Source organism: Amphiprion ocellaris, chromosome 2 (genome assembly GCF_022539595.1).
Source record: "Amphiprion ocellaris isolate individual 3 ecotype Okinawa chromosome 2, ASM2253959v1, whole genome shotgun sequence".
Classification (NCBI taxonomy): Eukaryota; Metazoa; Chordata; class Actinopteri; family Pomacentridae; genus Amphiprion; species Amphiprion ocellaris.
In genome coordinates, this window is record NC_072767.1 from 26,259,967 (window position 1) to 26,279,245 (window position 19,279).

The window sequence follows — 19,279 nt, forward strand, 5'->3', positions numbered from 1 at the left end:
CTGATTGAAGTTGAGGTTGAAAGAACTCCCAATTTTTGTTGTGACTGACAAATCAAGAAATGAATTCTAAAATCCAACATTTACTACAATAACTTTAAACATTTCTCTCGTGCTCGAATATAGTCAGAAATATGAAAAGGTGTAGATAACATGGTATAAATGGTGTGACAAAATCTTACTCAACCATCTAAGGTGTACGTAGTCTTTATTATATTTCTATATTTCTATTTTTATCTTTTCTTTCTTGTTTGCTGCTGTAGCCCCTACATTTCCCAGACTGAGGGATAGAAAAAAAATTCTCATCTTATTTATTGCACTGCTATATATTGTACTTCTGGGCTAAATTCTGTCCCACATACAGCCATCTGATGAAACCATCACTTCACTGGATAGAAGCTAAATATCATCCACAGTGAAAAGTGTAAAACCTCTCATCAGAGTGTGTTTATTGTGTGTTTCTGACTGTGATTACCTGTGGTGAATTTGATATTTGAACAGCAATGGACTGACAGTGACGTCAGCTGCTCTGTATACCCACATGATGGCATCACAGCCTTACACTGTGTGACACAGTAACACAATGTACACAAGATAACGGTGTGTATCGCTTGATGGCAGTGGTGAGTCGGGAGAGTGTTTCTGTCTGTAGCATAAAATCTTAACCCCAGTAATTGTAAGGTGTGGCTGTGGATGACTAAATGGTGAGTAATTGTCTCATTGCATAACATACACATGCAAACATACATACAATGTGGGCAGCTCCCTCGAAGAACAAATCAATCCTGAGATTGAATAAGACTTCCTTCCTCTGTGCAGGATGACATTATATGACACTAGAGACTCCCTGCTTCCTCACAGTTACTGTCAGGGGATGTTTTGCTGATAGGAGGGAAATCTGCTCTCATTTCGGTACTGTCTGGAAATTTGTCTAATACTTTGCTGTAGTCTTGAATTCAAAACCTCATACAATGTTAAAAGTAAAACCCCTGAAGATGTACAATGACATGCATTATTACTGCTTTGTATTGCTTTGTATTATTGCTTCCTGTCATTTCTTTCCATTCCAATACACCGGTTTGTATGTGTGAGTAATGTTTTTTTCCTCTTTTTTTTATTATCACTTCTTAAGAACGTGTGTTTTAAGAGTCAAAAAATCAGTTTTAGTCAAGAAAAAACAAGAAGACAACACCTGGGGGCAAAAGATTACATAACTGAACTTCTTAAATGCAAATTTCTGACTATTCAAATGAATGAGAAATGAGAAGCTGTGTTCAAACTTGTGACAGATGATAGATAGATAGATAGATAGATAGATAGATAGATAGATAGATAGATAGATAGATAGATAGATAGATAGATAGATAGATAGATAGATAGATAGATAGATAGATAGATAGATAGATAGATAGATAGATAGATAGATAGATAGATAGATCTTACTGTTCAAAAGTTTGAGGTCACTTAAAATGTCCTTATTTTGAAAGAAAAGCATTTCTTTTCAATGAAGATAACATTAAATTAATCAGAAATACAGTCTTGACATTGTTAATGTGGTAAATGACTATTCTAACTGGAAACGGCTGATTTTTAATGGAATATCTCCATAGGGGTACAGAGGAACATTTCCAGCAACCATCACACCTGTGTTCTAATGCTACATTGTGTTAGCTAATGGTGTCAAAAACTAACTGATGATTAGAAAACCCTTGTGCAGTTGTGTTTGTGTGTGTGTGTGCGTGTGTTTATACATATATATCTATAGAGAGAGAGAGAGAGAGAGAGAGAGAGCGAGTGAGGAGAGTTTGTTCTTTGGGTCAGCAAATGGTTGCATGTGTAGGTTTAGTGTAATCAAATTCAAATTTTCTATCTTTTTTCTCTCATTACTATTAGTTATGTTAATATGGTTATATAAGAAATTCAATATTTCCCTTTAAAGTGAAGCAGACTTTCTAGTATAAACCTGTCTAATATGTGACCTGAACATTGGTTCGTAATTAAAAATGTGTGTCAGAAGTCAAACACGTCCGAACACGATAATACTCAAATCATAGGGAGGGGAAATGTTGGTTTTAGCTTTCACCCGTCATTCATGGTGTTGCGTTCGCTGAAGTGCGTTTGCTCATAGTGACGGTGAAAACACTCCCCATCCTCACCACAACTGTACCAGCTGCTCTGATTCAGCTGCAACGTGCTGCTGCATGAACACACACACTGTTAGGAAACTATGTGGATGCCAAGATCTGTCACCATGACACAAAGCCTGGTCCATCCAGTTTTTTAGTTTGCAACAACGTGCCAGCTGGAGCGTGATGCTGCCTTTGAAGTTTGCTCTGCCATGTTGCATGGTAGTCAGAAAATTTACGAGGTTTAAACTGTGACTGACAGGTAACAGGCAGCCCATCCAACACCCTGAAACAAGTGTGGGAGATACACTCATAGAGGTCTTTATATGGGTCACACAGATTTAGGTCATGCAAAAAAAAAAAATGTAGAAACTATGTGTCAGATTTTTCAAGTCTCTTGTTGTACAACACATTGTTTCATCATTTCCAAGCAGGGAGTTTGATGCCTAACTGAGGGAGGAACATCCTGAAAAAAAAAAACCCAAAAAAACAGATCAGATGAAAATCAAAAGCCATCCAAAAGTCAGTCCAGAAACTGGAGGTAAAACTGAGCCAGAGGTCCACCTTTCACTGGAGCTAAATGATAGTTGATTAGATTACGCATAACTTTATAAAAAGGAAGATTGGATCCACATGTTGGCACCTGTAAACATAGAAACCAGTGTTCCAAGAAAGCTGGAGTTTTCTCCAGCCAAGTGCAAATAAGTGCAAGACCCTGCTGATGAAGTTGCACGAAACATACAGATGCTCCTTTCTGTTTCTGTTCTCTTGTTGTGTCTGTAGCTTCGATGTTTGTGGTATAAATGTTCACAGGGTTTATGCAAAGCGCTGCAATGATTTGTGTCAACAGGTCGCTGTGATTGAAAGAAACAAAGATGGAAGGAATAAGGTCATCTGTGCTGTTTGTTCACAAACGTGACTAAAGAACAAAAATGATTTCAGGATTTTCACTGAAAATACTAGAAATGTTCTGGTTGGTGTGACTGGCTGCATGAAGAAGCTTTAGTTTTTCCCTCAGACCTGCACTTAAACATACACACTTACTTTTATGCAGAATATTTGTGGTGAAACTGAACATCAGCATCAACAACCTTTTCATTTCCTGACACACATGCCAGTCCTTGCCAAACACAACACTGCATCTGTACCTGGAGAAAGAACCAACAGAAACCATGAGGGACGATAAGAGCTTCACATCTTAGAGCTACGAGATCCACGACTGGTTTGTTTGTGACATTAAAACGAACAAAAAAGCGAACTGAGAGACCCGTTTCCTTTGAGAGATGCAGGCTAGAACGCTGCAAAATTTAATGAGAAATGAAAATACCAAATAATTCATCACTCAGTACAGGAAAAGAACAACAGCATTGTTATAGCAAGAGATCTTTGACATGTAAACATCATCCGTCAGTTTGGCATTCGATGGAAAGTTACATGGCTGCGGTGCCTTGAAAATAAATACCTTTCTGAAGAAGTGGGGGAATTTACGACAGGTAGCTGATGAGTGACTAAGGATGCCATCATCTAGCAGTTCACACATACTGGAGTGCATGCAGGATTCAATGCTTCTTCCTCGAGGCGAACGCAGGGAGCATTTCCTCTTTGTAAGAATAAGTTCCTCCGAATGAACAATCTGATTCTGGAGAGTTTTTTTTGCGTGCACTTCAGAGGAATCTGGGGACGAAAATTTGACTTCCTCCACGTAGATGACTGTGACTCAGAGGTCAGAGTAAGTGGGTGAATGATTATTCACATTACAAAGTCAAATATTGCATAAGAATACAGACAAATGAAAGACATTTTTCATTTTTTAAAAATATATTTTAAATACAATCGCTGAAAGCTTTTCACTAACAAAGCAATGATGTGGTTTAATGTGCTGATCTCAAACTTAACTTTTTAGTTAACAAATTTTTCACTTCAGTTTTTCACTTCACTTTACTTCTTCAGTAACACTCAATGTGCAAGAACTACGTATGTGTAACACGCTATGTATTATTCTGTATACTTACATTTTTGCTTTTATTCTTACACCCTATTTACGTTTATATTTTTAGGACATATTTTTCTATTTATGTTTATCTATGTACGTAGTACTGTTTACATTTCTAAGACTTTGAATGGGACCAACTGTAAAGTGAGCAATTTCCCCTCGAATCTCAATAAAGTATTTCTGCTTCTGATTAACTTTATTATTTAAAAGTAAAAGTTTATTCACAATGCTTTTATCTGAAAGAATGCCAGAATACGAAGATATGGAGTTTACAGAGTTACCTCAATGTCATTGAATCTATATTTTAGTCAGACATTCTTCATGAACTTGAGTAACATTTAGTTTGACCAAGTTTTCATCACTATCCATGATCAACTGACAACCTGTAACTTCACATTTGTTACTGTGCAGGATGTTTGCCCAACCAGCAGGTTTTCTGTCAGCAAACTCCAGTTTAACTAATAAAGTGTGCTTGTGATTTCAAAAGTGAAATGTTCAGCATTTTGTCATTTTATAGTTTACAAAATTTATTTCTGTGTTTATGTGTGTTGAATAAAAAACAAATGACAACTTTCTCATAATAAAACAGTAATTTATTTTTGACTGAAAACTAAAATCGTCTGAACAGCACATTACAAGGGCATTGTTAAGATATTTTCTCCAAGGCTCAGTGATCACTTTCATACAGTACATTTGGCATGTACACGGCATCTCCTTCAAATGAAAGAAAAAAAAAAGAAAAGAAAAAAGCCCATTTGCAAAAAAAAAGGAAAAAAAAGAAATCCAAAAGATTACAAAAAAAAAAAGACTGATTGTACAGTTATCAAGCAATTTGGTTTGTTTCTAAGCCACAGAGAAAAAAACCGAACCGCCTGACGACAGCAGGCATCGGCAGAGGAGGCACAAAGACGTGACACAGACAGGACATCCCATAGTATGCTCAGACACAATCGACTGGGATCCAGCTTTAAAGTGTGAAACGTTTATAGATTCCATGGTTTTGTTTTGTTGCAGATATTGCTGTCTAGTTAATTTTTTCTCTTTGTAAGCAGTGTGGGTACAATACATTTGAAAAGTAAATGCTGCATTCATCAAAATCTGCAAAGTAACAAACCCTTTTCTCTGCATATGAAATTTAACACAGCATTTACATGAAAACAAGAAAGATGGCTCCTTTTCTCACTCTGTTTTGTGCACAAGGCTATTCCCTCCATCTGACAAAAATACCTCTCCATTCTTTTTATATTCTTACCATCAACTACTTACTCCACCCTCTCTGCTCTTTGTTCCCTTTCATAAATCCTCTCACTATCATTCACAGACTGACAAGTTGACAGAAAAATAAGAGTGCTGGATAAAAACATGAGGTAAGAAAGTGGTTTGATTATAGATCATGCAGAACATGCAAAACAGCAACAAAAAATATAGGGAAGGAGAGAGTAGAAAAAAATATAAGTGTGCATTTAAAAATGAAAAAAAAAAAAAAAGACTTACACAGCTTTGCGTCTTTGGTTATAAAGTAGGTCGAACAATTTTTCACAGCTTTTCATCCTCCCCCAAAACCAAACCCCCAAATTCATTTCCATTTTTCGTTCTGACAAAGAAAGCCTAGAAAAAGTACATTAAGAGTTTTCTTTATCGAAACATCCCATTACATATTTCGTATCTTAACAACAGGCTTTCTCCTGTACAAACCCTCCAACCTCTTAATACTTTACACTTTACAAAATATACATTCAACCTGGATTTTCACCTAATGTAAGCTCGCCTTTAGTGTTAGCACTATTTCATGAGAAGAAAAAATTCTATTATGGAACTTATTGCCTACTTATTGAGATCTACTTGTTGCAAGAAACTACCAAATTCAATACCTGACAGATTCTAAAATACCAAAAGACCAAAGAGAAAGGTTTCTTTTTTTTGTTTATAATAAGTATCTCCATGACATTGTTCATTTACATTATGAAAATAGCAGCCCTGAAATAAATAAATGCAAAATACTAAAACTGAACTAATGAAAATTTATTATGATTCATGTCAAAGTACGGTGGCTCTGAGAAAACAACACAAGCTTTTGATGCAGCATATAACAAGCCAAGGCTCTCGACTCGCTCCACTCAAGCTGAGGCGCCCGCTGGCGTCCTCCTCTGCTCAGGGAGGACGAATCCTTTATCCCACGTCTCCCTCTGCACTCTGGCCTCCTCCAGCCCTGGAGTGATGTAGGGTGTGGACACCGGAAGGACAGTCCCTGGCAGATGTTTAACAGGACCCTCGACACAACACCGCTCCCTCACAGGGTTACACCACTTCCTTCCACCATGATGCCCCCACAAATTCAGCTCTCTGTGCCCTTGGATCCCGTCTCCTGTACAAGAACAACATGCAGTTTTATGGTGCACACCGGCTCCCCTGCTCCTCCTCCTTCAGCTCTCTCGCAGCCAAACAAAGGGCCAGAATAAGACTTTGCAAGGGGTGTTAAATGTCTTAATGCGAAGACCCAGTGACGGCATTGTGCACACATTGAAACATGGCTCTTGGTGGCAAACAAAGATGTTGCTGTTGTTGATTAGTCCTCAAATGGAGCATACTGAACGTAGAGCGAGCCTTTTGCTTTATGGGGTTAAGGGGGCCGTAGAAGTTGTTGTCTTTACTAACAGGCTCTTCCACTCCTGTCTGTGGGAGGTGTGTGTTTGACTGTGTGTGTAAAGGAAAGGGGGATCACGCCGAGGTGATGTTGGGCTGATGAGGGACGCTCTGAGTCCCCTCGTGGTGAGCCAGAGCGGGGGTGTTGTTTGCGATGTGCGGGTGTTGTTGCTGCTGCAGCGGCGGTGACGTGCTGCTGCCCTGGCTGAGCTGGCTGGACAGCTGGCTGAGCTGATCTGAGTTTGCCAGAGACTTCAGCACAGCGTTCTCGCGCTCTAACACTGAGTTTCTCTCGTACAGCTCCTTGATCTGCTCCTTCAGAACCTCCACTTCCTCACGAACAGCATACATCAGGTGGCTCTTCACCAAGTCCTGAGAGACAAAGGAGAAAAGACTAAAATTAGCACACGAAATGACACACAAGAAATAGCTTTGAACACAACAGATTTGGTTCCCAATCAAAGAAAACGAATGTCATTACAGAGCTGCAAGTGGGAATGTGTCATCTATTTTTGGCAACATGCCTAGCAAGGTGTCACTGCAACTGCTTTCTCAAGAGATTCCTTATCAATAAAACCACACAGACAACATGCTGCCTCATCACATCTTATGCAACTTAAAATTTCTGTGGTAAACTCACCATCGCCTGCTCAATCTTGTTATCGATGGCAACGACGCTAGCACCAGAGGCACTGTGGAGAGAGAAGAACAAGAGTTACTACAATGTACCCAATCATATACCACACAGTTTGGATTGATATCAGCTCTTTCACATTCACTGCCAACTGTCAAATCTGGTTTGCCAAGTCAAAAACAAGCCCAGAGAGATTTCGCTGGAACTTCTGAATCAATCATGAAATGAAAAAAAAAACATATCTGTTGTGCAGATTAGGAGTCAAATATATATATTAAAAAAGCAAAACACACATACTACTTCTAGTACATTTTATCCAAGAGCCACACATTTTACTGTTAACCCCTGTCAACCAAGCAGAGGGGGGCTGTTAGAAGCTATAGCAAGCAACGCTGTATGTACATTAACATGTGTCACAGGCCTGACACTGTCTTCAGCTCCTTTAAAGCATGCCAACAGTCAAACCAGAGCTTTCAGTGAAACACTACTAGACTGATGAGGTGAGAGGTGAAGGGGTCTTGTGAAAAACAGAACAAGCTCCACTTTGTGATCAGCCAAGAGCTCCTTACACAAACAGGCCCCTTAAAATTAGCTCTAATGATGTGCATCAAGAGGAAAATAGTTGCATTTCAATACCATTTTTACAACCTTGCCTGATTATATTTACTGTACAAACATTCTGCATCAAGCCATAAAATCAACAAAACGTGTTGTATCTTCGACCTTCATCACTGACATCATCAGTGCAAGTGGAGGAGGACTTCTCTCTAAATTGCTTCAGTGATGAGGTTTTTTTTGTTTTTGTTTTTTAAATTCTGGAGAACATGTGGACTATTGATGTGGCGGCAGTGATGTGGGAGACACACAGAGCTCCACCAAGTGTAAAATCAGCAGGATATGGCAACCATCACTCCATCAGTAAATCAAATTGTTCAACTCAACAGCTGAAATGAACATGACTGTGTGGATATAAACAAGTTGACCAAGACAAAATCTTATGTTGTTGGAACTGTTAAAAATAAAACATGTAATCAATCAGTGAAATATTTCCCTGATAAGCAGCACTGATAACAATGCAGGTGGTGGTTGAAATACGGATCCTGGTAGATTTTATCAGTGCATTTACCGAAAGCGATTACAGACTGGCATTGTAGCTCCGTGCAGGAGTTGCGTTCCGGGTGGGGCTGATGCTGCCGTCAGCGATCAGTTTACATTATCAGTATAATCTCCCCAGTACAAAAACACATTTATCACAGATTGGTAAAATGCAAACCATCCACATAGCTTCTGATTGTTTAAATAAAATAAAAAAAAAACACAAAACACGTTTCTAGGTCACATTAGAGAAGAGCAACATCTTGTTTTCCAACCTCTTCCTCCTGAGAGGAGGCAAAGAAAAAGCACTTCAAACACACAATCAACTTACTTGGCCAGGCTACAGATCCTCATACAACAAAACGAAGCCGTTTCTTTCACGGAATAAAACCCACGCGGTTCACTTTTACTCGTTCTGAACAGATTTGTGCACAAACGCCGTGCCGCACGTTCGCCGCCCAGCCCGATATGGATGCAAAACAGAAGCGTGGTGGAGCCGCTAGACGGTGCTCTGAGCTGAATGTGAGGCAGCAGAGGGAACAGAATGTGCAGACCGCCTCTGATCTGATGATTTATTGGAGTTTAAACCTATTTGTGATGTTTAATCGAATGAGAAAACGCTATGTGAGAGACGTAAACCTAATTAAAACATGAGCGTTTTCCGAAGCGATCCATCACACACCAATTAAATACACAGACGTTACAGAAATGCAAGATTCTATTTTTAAAAAGTAACTGAACACGAAACGCATCCATTTATATTAAATATAGTATATAAATACATTACATATTTCGATTTACACAAAAACATTGCTGCAAAAAGAGACGTTTTCCGTGCGTAAATATGACGGAGCCTGAAATTCTGAGAAAAAAGTTGACATTTCTTTTATTTGGAAAAAGTGACCCTTTACAGTACAAATGCTGTATAGATAAGTGACAAAAAAAGTAGGCATTACGCATGGCCAAACTGTGACCAACAGCGTCACATAGAGCTCCCACTGTGCATCCATTATTTGCATCCTGCGTGCCGGAGCGCACGTACAGCGCCGGAATAGCCCCGAGGGGCAACACATACCAAACAAATGCCACATCTGAGGGTAAAAACAACAAAACAACAGGCTGTTGTGCCATAATCTTAAAGCAGAGAAGGCGACCCGAAAACCAAACAGCTGCTGGCAAAATACTTCACCATGGGGGGGGGGGGGGCAACAAATGGCCACTGAGCAGATGAGATTCTAACCATGTGGAACACGCATCAAACACCTACATTTAAAGTTAACAGACGTTGAAAAAGTGCGTCAGGGAGGTTGACAGTCCAGTATATTAACGCACAGACGATATGATGGCTAAAGCCGACATTCTAATGACCACACATAAAATAGTAACACTTTACATTTCAGCAGAAACTGTGCATAAAGTTATTTACCTGACGCATCTCGCCCTGTAAGCCATCATTCGCCCTGAATGTGGCGGTGAGGTTCCCGGAGAGCAGGGGAGGCTGTAGCTCATTTTGCTGCGCATCTTTACCGGTTCCTCAAAAAGTTTTCTTCACTACTTGTCCACTGAGTGTGTAAACGCTTGTTTGACTATAGGAGGGGAATGTTTCTTAAAACCCCGCTCGGTCACATGGTGAAGAAAAACCAGGAGGCGGAGTTCAAGCCACCGCCTCCTCCTCCCCAGTCCCTCCTCCACTTCATGTACTCCTGGGAAGCCTGATGCACAAGTTACATTATTCACTGCCACAGTCTGCCAAAAATTATACACTGCCACTCTAGAGGCACAGGAAGACTTATTCAAAGGCTCGGCTATTAATTAAAAAGCAGGCAGAGCTTCAGATGAACTGGCAAAGAGGTTTTGTTGGTCCAAGTGCCAACTGGTGACAGTATGTTTTTGAAATTAGCCACTTCAGTCTCTACAACCAGAGGACGTTTGCAATTTCATTTCTACACATTTGCTCTTTCAATGTGACTATTTCAGTGTTGAGGGACATCAAAAACCAGAGTGGCATGACATGGTTTATTATTTAATGGTCACATTGGCATAAAGATGATTATCTATGCATCACAGAAACTCATGCTGAATCCACCAGATACATCAACGTGCTTTGCAAGAAATCAAATTTGTAACGCAGCGCCTTCCTCGGCTCCCCTTCTTTCCTGGGGCAATCAGAAGTATGAAACATGTGAGGTCAAATGAGACTAATGCTTCTGCTCATTTGAATTCTTTGTTGAATTACCAAGCAGCTAAAAAAAAAAAGTTGAGCTGCAGTTTTGAGATGATGCATAGCAGAGCTCCGCTCTGAAGCAGTGACAGTGGGGTAAATGAGTTGCATTCCACGGCATGCGCCTCGCTCGGATGTGTGATCTTAACACCGATAAACAACACCAGGAGAAGACATTCCTCCCTTTGAACTGAACATTTACACATCTGGGACAGTGAAAGGGAAGAATGTCCACGAGCTTGGCTGGAATGTGTTTTTATCAACAAAAAAAAAAAAGCCAAAAAAACAAAAACAAGACAGGCAGGTTGAATTAAATCATGTGTCAAACGAGATCCGTTCCGGAGGAGTTAAACTGAATTTTTGGGAGGCACCAAAAAAATTGTTGCCATTTGGTGTCCAAGGAAAACAAAGCAAACTGTACATTTTATTGAAAGAGGAAGACATGTGGTGGTTTATATAAGGACCACTCGCTGTTTTAACCTCGACATGGACCTTCCCTGCAGACTGCTGCAGCGTACACATGCACTCGTCCCCCCCAACAAAGTCTCCAGGACCACAAGTCGGCACATTCCAGCTCTGGACACCTCCGGCCCTGAGGCCAGCGCCTCCAAACCCAGACATCTGTGTCAGAGCCACCATCATGCTGGGACGGTTCCTCACTGAGAGTTGGTTATGAAGTCCTGTAACCACAACCTATTTGGTCTGATACTAGCTGCAGACAGCTCTCCTAGCATCAGCATGTGTCTTGCTTGACACTGAGCTAAAACCTGCTCACAACTTCCTTCCTTCTTCTTGACTTTCTGAGATTCTGCTTCATATGAGACACATGTAGGAGCAAAGACCGGTCTCCTCCATCTCTCTGACTTTATCACATGATGTTTTACAGCATCAGAAATCCAATGTGTTCTTCATTAGGGCACAGATGCACCGGCACACGTCCTCATCCCAAACCATACAAACACTCACCGTGGGGGAAGGCAGCTGAATAAATTAGACTGCAGCCTTACGGCGACGACCCCCAACCCCTTCCTCGATGACTCGATTTCAAAACAATAGCTGGAGGGCGGGGGCTGCGACAACACGAGTTTGCTCGCTGACAACTCGCTGTTGTTCTCTTTCCGATGCCAACACGGGCTTCAGCCTCACTCAGTGCGCTTTAAAAGCTGTAGTTGAGCTGCTGCACCAGATGGGGTCAGCAGAGGCTCCGTGTAGCAGCGAAACCAAGCTCAAGTTAAAAGTAGCTTCAGGAAACAGCACTTCAGTCATGACTTTACTTGAGGATCTCAATGAGTGCACTGTTACGAGTGAAATCAACTGGTAGCTTCCATTTGATCAAGATATTCTGTTGCTTCAAAATGTCAATTCTCATTAAATGTCTGTATTGCACATATTGTGCTATACAAGCTGTTTGCCTAAACTTTTAAAGCTTTCTACCCTATTTTTGTTTGCTTTTTCCAGTTACTTTACATGCTGTAGTTGTTTTAATGGCAAAGTTAACATCTGGCCAAGGGGTAATAGTTGAAATGTATTAATATCCTGATTAATGTGCACTGTTCCTGAAAAAATAAACAAATAATCTAGTTTTGTTCAGGAGCCAGCAATGCTCACAAGCTGCCAGAATATTGCCTCATAGCTCTGAACTGTGCTTTCATCAACATTTGTAGTTGTGATCTAGCAAATGAAACTGTAGTGTCCACCAAATGCTAAGCAACCACAATTAATCACTATTTTATTACTGATTATTTCCATGATTAACTGTTTAGTCTATAAAGTATTTGGAAAATGTGATGTCATTTGCTTTGAGACAATGGTGATGTCTTCTATTTGCTCGTTTTGTCCAACCAACTGTTCAAAACGATAAGACTTTAATTTACTGTCAAAAATGACAAAGAAAAGCAGAAATTCTGTTATCTGAGAACAGAACCAAGAGAGATGTTGTTTTTGCTTGAAAAACAAAGTAGTTGCCAATTTATTTTACGCCAACCAACTTATCCTTTAATAGATGATTGCAGTGCGAAAGTGAATCTTGAAATGTTGCATGTTTTGGTAAACAGTTAAGAGAACTGAAAGTAGATCCTCTTTTTAACTTACTGGAAAAGGTCAAAATAACTGCATGACCCCGCAACTAACCAAGCAGGCCCCTCAACACTCTGCTCAACTAATGATGGCTCTTTGAAAACAAAGAAGCCAGTATTTTTGTAAGAGGGCGTTCTCCACAGTGGACCTGTGACCATTAATATTTACCTATCTAGTTAGATCAATCAGATCAAATCCAGTTTTTCCACAGAAACACCCACTGTGGGGGGAAAAAAAACTTGCTAAAACAAGCAGAGATTAACTTATTTTAGAACTATGTTAAGTATTTAAATATTCTAGTTTATTTTGGAGGTCCATCCCGTTGTTTTAATAAAATTCTGGAACCAATTACTGGCCTGCAAATTACTATTATTGTCATAATAGATTAATCTTTTAGGTGTTTTCCATTTGATTTAATGTTTCATTTAAAATACTATGATGCATCAAAATAAATAAGGTCCCTAATAATTCCACAAATCGCCAAGAGTCACATCAGTCAAATTCAAATTGCTAATTGTACCCAATAAACAGCCCAAAAAAGACTTTCGGTTTACTCTCACAAGGCAACAACACATATTGGATCCTTACTTTTGATAAGCTACAACTAGAAAATGTTTTTTAGTTGAGCTCAGCCAGGATAACTGTGGGCTCAGATTGTTTTTTCACATACAATTTAAATCCAATCATGCTTCAAGATGAACAGTTTCTGCAGTGTAATCCTCCATTGTTTACTTCCTCAGCTGCTTGCTCACATTTATCTTTCACTTGCTATTATAAAATGTGTCAACAAAATTATAATTTGCATTCCAAGATGTGTGAAACTATGAACATGCATGCTGTCAACACACTTATCGTGATCCAAGAAGCAACCTGAAACCGAAGTATTACAAAAAAGAAACAAGTTACATAATCCAAGATGAGCACTTTGTATTTAGTGATGCACACTTGAAATTCCTCATAAAGACTTAAATTTGCACACTGAACTAAAATAGTCACAAAGGAAAGAATCTGGACTTACTGCTTCCAACGTGATTGTATTGTAAAGCTTCAAACAATGGTGACAATTGCAGGATAAGTATGTTATGTGCAGTATGTTAATTTTTGTTTCTGAACGAGGTGAATTTTTTGGATGCCGTATTGTTGAGACGTGTCGTCTACACAAGTGGAGGTCTACAAATACACAATGGAGACTAAACATAATAAGACAGGCCTTGGGGAAGTTTTATTTGTCCAGCACTAAATCAAAGTCATGAGGAGGTGTGTCTGCTGCCACCAAGCTTCCTCATAAACAGCCCGGAGGAATTGTCCCACTTGCAACCTCGCCTGTTGCATAATCACTCGACTGGTGCACAAGCAACTCCTCGTCCAGCTAATGTCCACGTTGTGATTTACTGGAAGCCACCCAGTCTGTCCTGCCCTAAGACATGGACAACTGAAGTAGACGTCTTGGCGGATAAACCGGATGACAGGGAGCATGAGAAGTAGTTGAGTCCCTCAGGGGCTTAATACAAGCAAGAATAACATCTGAATTCTTGAGACAGCGGATGAACTTTATCTATCACTGTTAATTTAAGCAGTTTATGGAAGGTCTCATTATTTCAGGCAGTCTAGGGGCTAAAATAACTGCCAGCAGGGATCTGTTCATGTTTGCAGAGCCACCTCTGCAGCTCCCGAAGAAACGATAAAGAGCCACAGTGTAATGTGACCATCAAACTCCATATGCAAACAGTGGGAGATTCAAGGCAGGGGTCCTTAAATAATCACTTCCAAAATGGCGTTCAACTAAAACCAGGTCTTCAGCATGCACCACGATACCTCGATATCAAGTTTCACCGCTTGTTCTTTGCCTGAGCGATCTGGGCCCGTGCCACTTGTTTGGTTCAATCTGGATTAAGGCCCCAGTGGAATGTGTTAAAAGTAATAGTGTTACTTCTGAGGTTTTAATGGGAAAATCCTGGCACCTTACCGTTAACAAGCCTCTGTATTCAGCAGGGAATTTATCACAGGATCAAGGACTTAACCTCATTTGGGCTTCCTCTCTGAAGTAGAGGGTTTGGGTCACACTAATGCCGTTAGGGACAGTTGACCAAAACATGTCTCAGCCGCTGTATATTTCTGTGGTTTGTATCTAACTTTAGAGAAAGCTTGAGCTTCAATCTCAATTTGACATTATACTACGAAGATACAGCTTAAATGTTCTAAAAGGAAGAAATTTGATTTGTGGCCAGAAGTGTCAACTGTGTCAAAACGGAGTTCAGAACAAAAGAAAGTTTATTTATCGATTAGGCAATCAAGGAAAAACTGAAATGCGGCTGTAGTAAAACATAACAGGAATTTTCAGGATTTCACGATGAACATTCATCCATTAATCAAAATTTTGTTTTCAAAAGCAAAAATAATCATTAGTTGCAACATCAATTGCATTACAGGCTAAATGCATCACTCGCTTCATCGGCTACTGTTGGGGTGACTATGTATATGCAATCTGACCCTCTGCTGGACGAGTGAGTATTTTTAATGGTGAACAGCAGACGCCTGTGGTTGTATTAGGTGTCTCTCTCATGTGAATGTCTTTAACTGACTAAATTTTGAGGTAAGATGGTCTTGAAAAGGTCCTTGTGCATTCAGCAAATTTTCCCTGGATAAATAAAGGTCAAATGTCAGCACAGTTTCCAAAGATAAAGTTGACAGAATGAAAATGTTGCCGCCATACAGTACTGTCATTGAGACGTGGTCTGTTATGTAAGTGGTAAATATCTTTGATGATTACGGTCACCATCCATCAATTCCTGTCTGCATCTGAAAAGGCTTGTTAGGTCTGAGATCAGAGCTCTGCACAATGTCAGGTTATGTCATTTCCATCAAGGCACTGCAGTTAGTGATTTCACTGGAGGGGGGCTCCCATACAACCGCTGCGTAATCCCTTCAAAATTGTGTACTTACTGAAGAGAAAGACTCTGTCACTGAATGGGGTTGGGTCCTTTGAGGATAGGTCAGACAGTCTGTTAGTAATTACAATGTGTTTTTTGTGTGTGGGTGTGTTTTTCATTTGTATGGAGGGCAGGTGACTACAACTGAGGCTTTGTCGAGGAAATAGGCGTATGGTAAAAATTTAAGCTTTAACAAATGTGAAATAAACCAGTGATAGATTATGTAACACCAACATAAAGGCAGATTATTGAAAAAAAAGCACAACCAAACCATTAAAATAGCTCACTGGCACTGTTGTCTCCAATCAGCAAATCAAGAGTCAAACTGCAGCTTTCCCACGTTCAACTTTCCTGCTCCTCGCCCCAATAATGAATGTTTGTTTCTGTGTCATAAACAGTGGCCACGTACCTGGTCTGGATCAAATAACTCTCCCTGGCTGAGTCTGGTCCCACTGATCAAGTGTGCTTAGACCAAATATAAATCTGTCTTTTCTTTATTGTCCACAATCATAAAGTTGATCATTGTGCAAAGACAGCAGTAAAAGGGCTGCTGCAGCTGCTGCTGCTTTACCTGGGACCAATCGCGAACTTACTATAAATCCATTCAGCGCACCAACAGATCGCTTTGCTGGAATGTTTACAGATGTAGAGTGCAACTTGTAATCTAGTTAGGCTAAAATAAAGTCATCTTTGCAATTGAGAGAGGAGTTGTTGAGAGGAGACTGAAGCAGAGTTGTATGGGATCCCAGATGAGTCAGTAGGAGAGTTATGAAATTATATTCATAAATATTTTTAAAACTATTAGCCTGTGAAAAATATCAGTGTCTGTGCACAAATGATGTCCAGTACAGGTGATGCAATTATTCATTATAGATTCATTTGTTAATTTTAATAAATCTCATAATATACACCAATTAGGCATAACATTATGACGTCCTGCCTAATCTCCTAGCTGCTGTTTTTTTTGTTCATATGCTTTATGCGTCCTATCCACTCAAGTTCAGCTCCCCTCATTTTCTCAATAAATTTACAGATAGACTCGACTGTAACGTCAATGGAAAAAAAATAAAAAGAGCAAAAATCTCAATTTCCCAAAGTGTGATTTGACATCTCAAATGTCATCTTTTTGTCTCACCAACAATCCAAAGACCAAACATGTCCAGTTTACTATCACAAAAGACAACAAAAAATTGAAAATATTCAAATTTCAGAAGTTGAAACCTGGGAATGTTGCATGTTTTCTTTTAAAAAATGACTCAAACTAGAAATGTCAGGTCAATTTTTTTCTGAGTCTGATTTGTAGGTTTCAGAAAATTTTTGTTCAGTAGTTTTTTTTTTCTGCAATGGCAAATTTATTCTACACATTGACTGTAGGAGCCAATAACTGCTCAGTTCTATAAGTAGGAACCAATTTTTCCTTATTCAGATGTTCCGTATGGAAAGTAAACAGTTTTTTGACTGCTGAGGCAGTGTGATGCTGCAGTAGTTGCTGTGGTACTGCAATTTACCATTTGTTGTGTATTATACAAAATGTGCTCGAGCATAATTGACTCTGTGAAGGGAGAAACAAAATAAACACACTAAGTGTTCAGCTCTTGTTTTGCTTTGATTCACCTCAGTGACTGAAAGTGCTGGTTTCTACATTCACAAATGCAAGTTTGTCATGCAGAGTCTTACCAGAGATTTCCATAAAGCTATAAACAATTGGTGGTTTTAAAATTCATTTGGTATATTATTCCACAAGCTCTGAATCATTTTGGCCCTTATGTTAGCCCGTAGAGCAACAGCAGATGTGGCACAGTAAAGATAAACAGGCAAGAATGTGTTGATGCCCACAGTGCAGCAGAACCTTGTGCAAAATATTGCGGATGAGGAGGCACACTGCCCAACTGAGGTTTTACATTTTTCACAAAGCAATCATTTTCAGGAATGCTCCTTTATGCCCTCAAACTGTTTGCAAGCAATCCCCTTGACTTCCAACAAGTCCGACCTTGCAGGAGAGCTGGCTCAAGACAAAGGGAGGTGGAATGAGGCATCTCTCTCAGATTTACCTGCGGTTAGTTGAAAAGTTTTGAATAAAGCTGTACTGTTACTCACTGAGCCCAGAGGCAAACATGAGCTGGAAGAGGAACAAACAGAAGCTTCAAGTCTTTTACCGGCTGTGACGACACACACTTGCTCAACTGCTACTGTTGTTTTATGTAAACATCGGCTGACTTGCTTTAAAGGATCTGGTCATGTGGACGATCTCATGTTCACAGCAGCACATTACATGCACACAGCCTCCAGATTACTAACACAATTACTTCTGTAATTGTTAAACGTCATTTGTCAACAGCTGTTTAGAATGGCCTTTGTTGATAAACTATCAGCATGTCATTTATCATGTTACAATCTATGCTATTTTAAATCAAATGCAATACTGTGTAACAACTGGAAACTAAGGCTGGCCTGAATAGCAATGTCGCGCTATCTGAATATTCGGCTCCAATTAATGACGAATATCTGAATATTCAGATCCTGCAACGCGGTGGATGGAGGGTAGTGAGGGGGTGCAAGTAGACGAAGGGAAGAGCTGAATATTCGGATCGCGCGATATTGTTTGACGGGAGGGGGGGGAATCCGAATATTTGGATCTCAAAATTAATATTCGGATACCACCATCACGACCAAATATTCGAATATTCAAGTCCAGCCCTACTGGAAACAAAGCCTACTGTTTAGCCAGTCCCAGAATAAACAAGAAAAGCACTCAGAGAGCGCAGTACTCCGCCAAGGCTGTTCAATCCCCCATATGGCATTGTCAGAAATGCAGCATTTTTAATTTTTTTTTTTTTTTTTTTAGATATGCAGGATTCGTTTATTAGTTATTGATGATCAAAAATCACAGCAACATAGAATGTGGCCATGTAATATGGATGTACCGTACACCACGTGTTATGCATGTGTACGTTTTGTACAGATACCAAATCGCATGACCTAAATATGTAGCGGGCGGCGGGAACTGATGGGACTCAGAAACACCCCCACAATTTAATCAATTGTTCCTTGTATCATTTCCAACGAATGAGTCCCAATAAGTCCGCAGTGGTCAATTTGTAGTAGGATCGCAATCATGTGATCGTCAGCAGGCAACTGATTTAGTGTTCACTTGCTGTCACAGTTACTGCGACGCCGTGCCGCTGTCTCGCAATGATACAGAAATTTTTAACAAATCTGTGGATCCAGACTATAAGCTGCATCACTGCCAAAATCTAATCACTCGGTCCTTGTGTCATTTCTGACCTTCTCTGAAAATTTCATCCAAATGCGTTAGTCCGCTTTTGAGTAATGTTGCGAACAGACAAACAGACAAACTAATGCTGATCGTCACATAACTGATGCATTCCTTGGCCGAGGTACCTAGTTTGGAGTAACTAGGGCGAAAATTAAACAAATCAAACATACATTAGGAACACTCCAAAAATCTGTCAAGTGCAACTAAAATTTTTAATTGGTTGCACTGGCACAGGTTTTTCTGTGTGCCTTTGAGTTGCCCACCCAGGTAGATACAATCAGATAGAT

General features: G+C 39.8%; 1 protein-coding gene across 2 annotated transcripts in view; it reads right to left on the reverse strand.

Moving 5' to 3' along the window:
- Positions 1 to 4,687: 4,687 nt before the first annotated feature.
- Positions 4,688 to 19,279, reverse strand: part of tsc22d2 (TSC22 domain family 2) — a 36,296-nt gene continuing 21,704 nt past the window's right edge. For both annotated transcript variants that reach the window (XM_023280832.3, XM_023280831.3), the window contains 2 exons: positions 7,400 to 7,451; positions 4,688 to 7,131 (listed from right to left, as the gene is read on the reverse strand). In XM_023280832.3, coding sequence (XP_023136600.1) covers positions 6,835 to 7,131; positions 7,400 to 7,451 — 349 coding nt within the window. In that variant the 3' untranslated portion in view covers positions 4,688 to 6,834. The remainder of the gene's footprint in view (positions 7,132 to 7,399; positions 7,452 to 19,279) is intronic.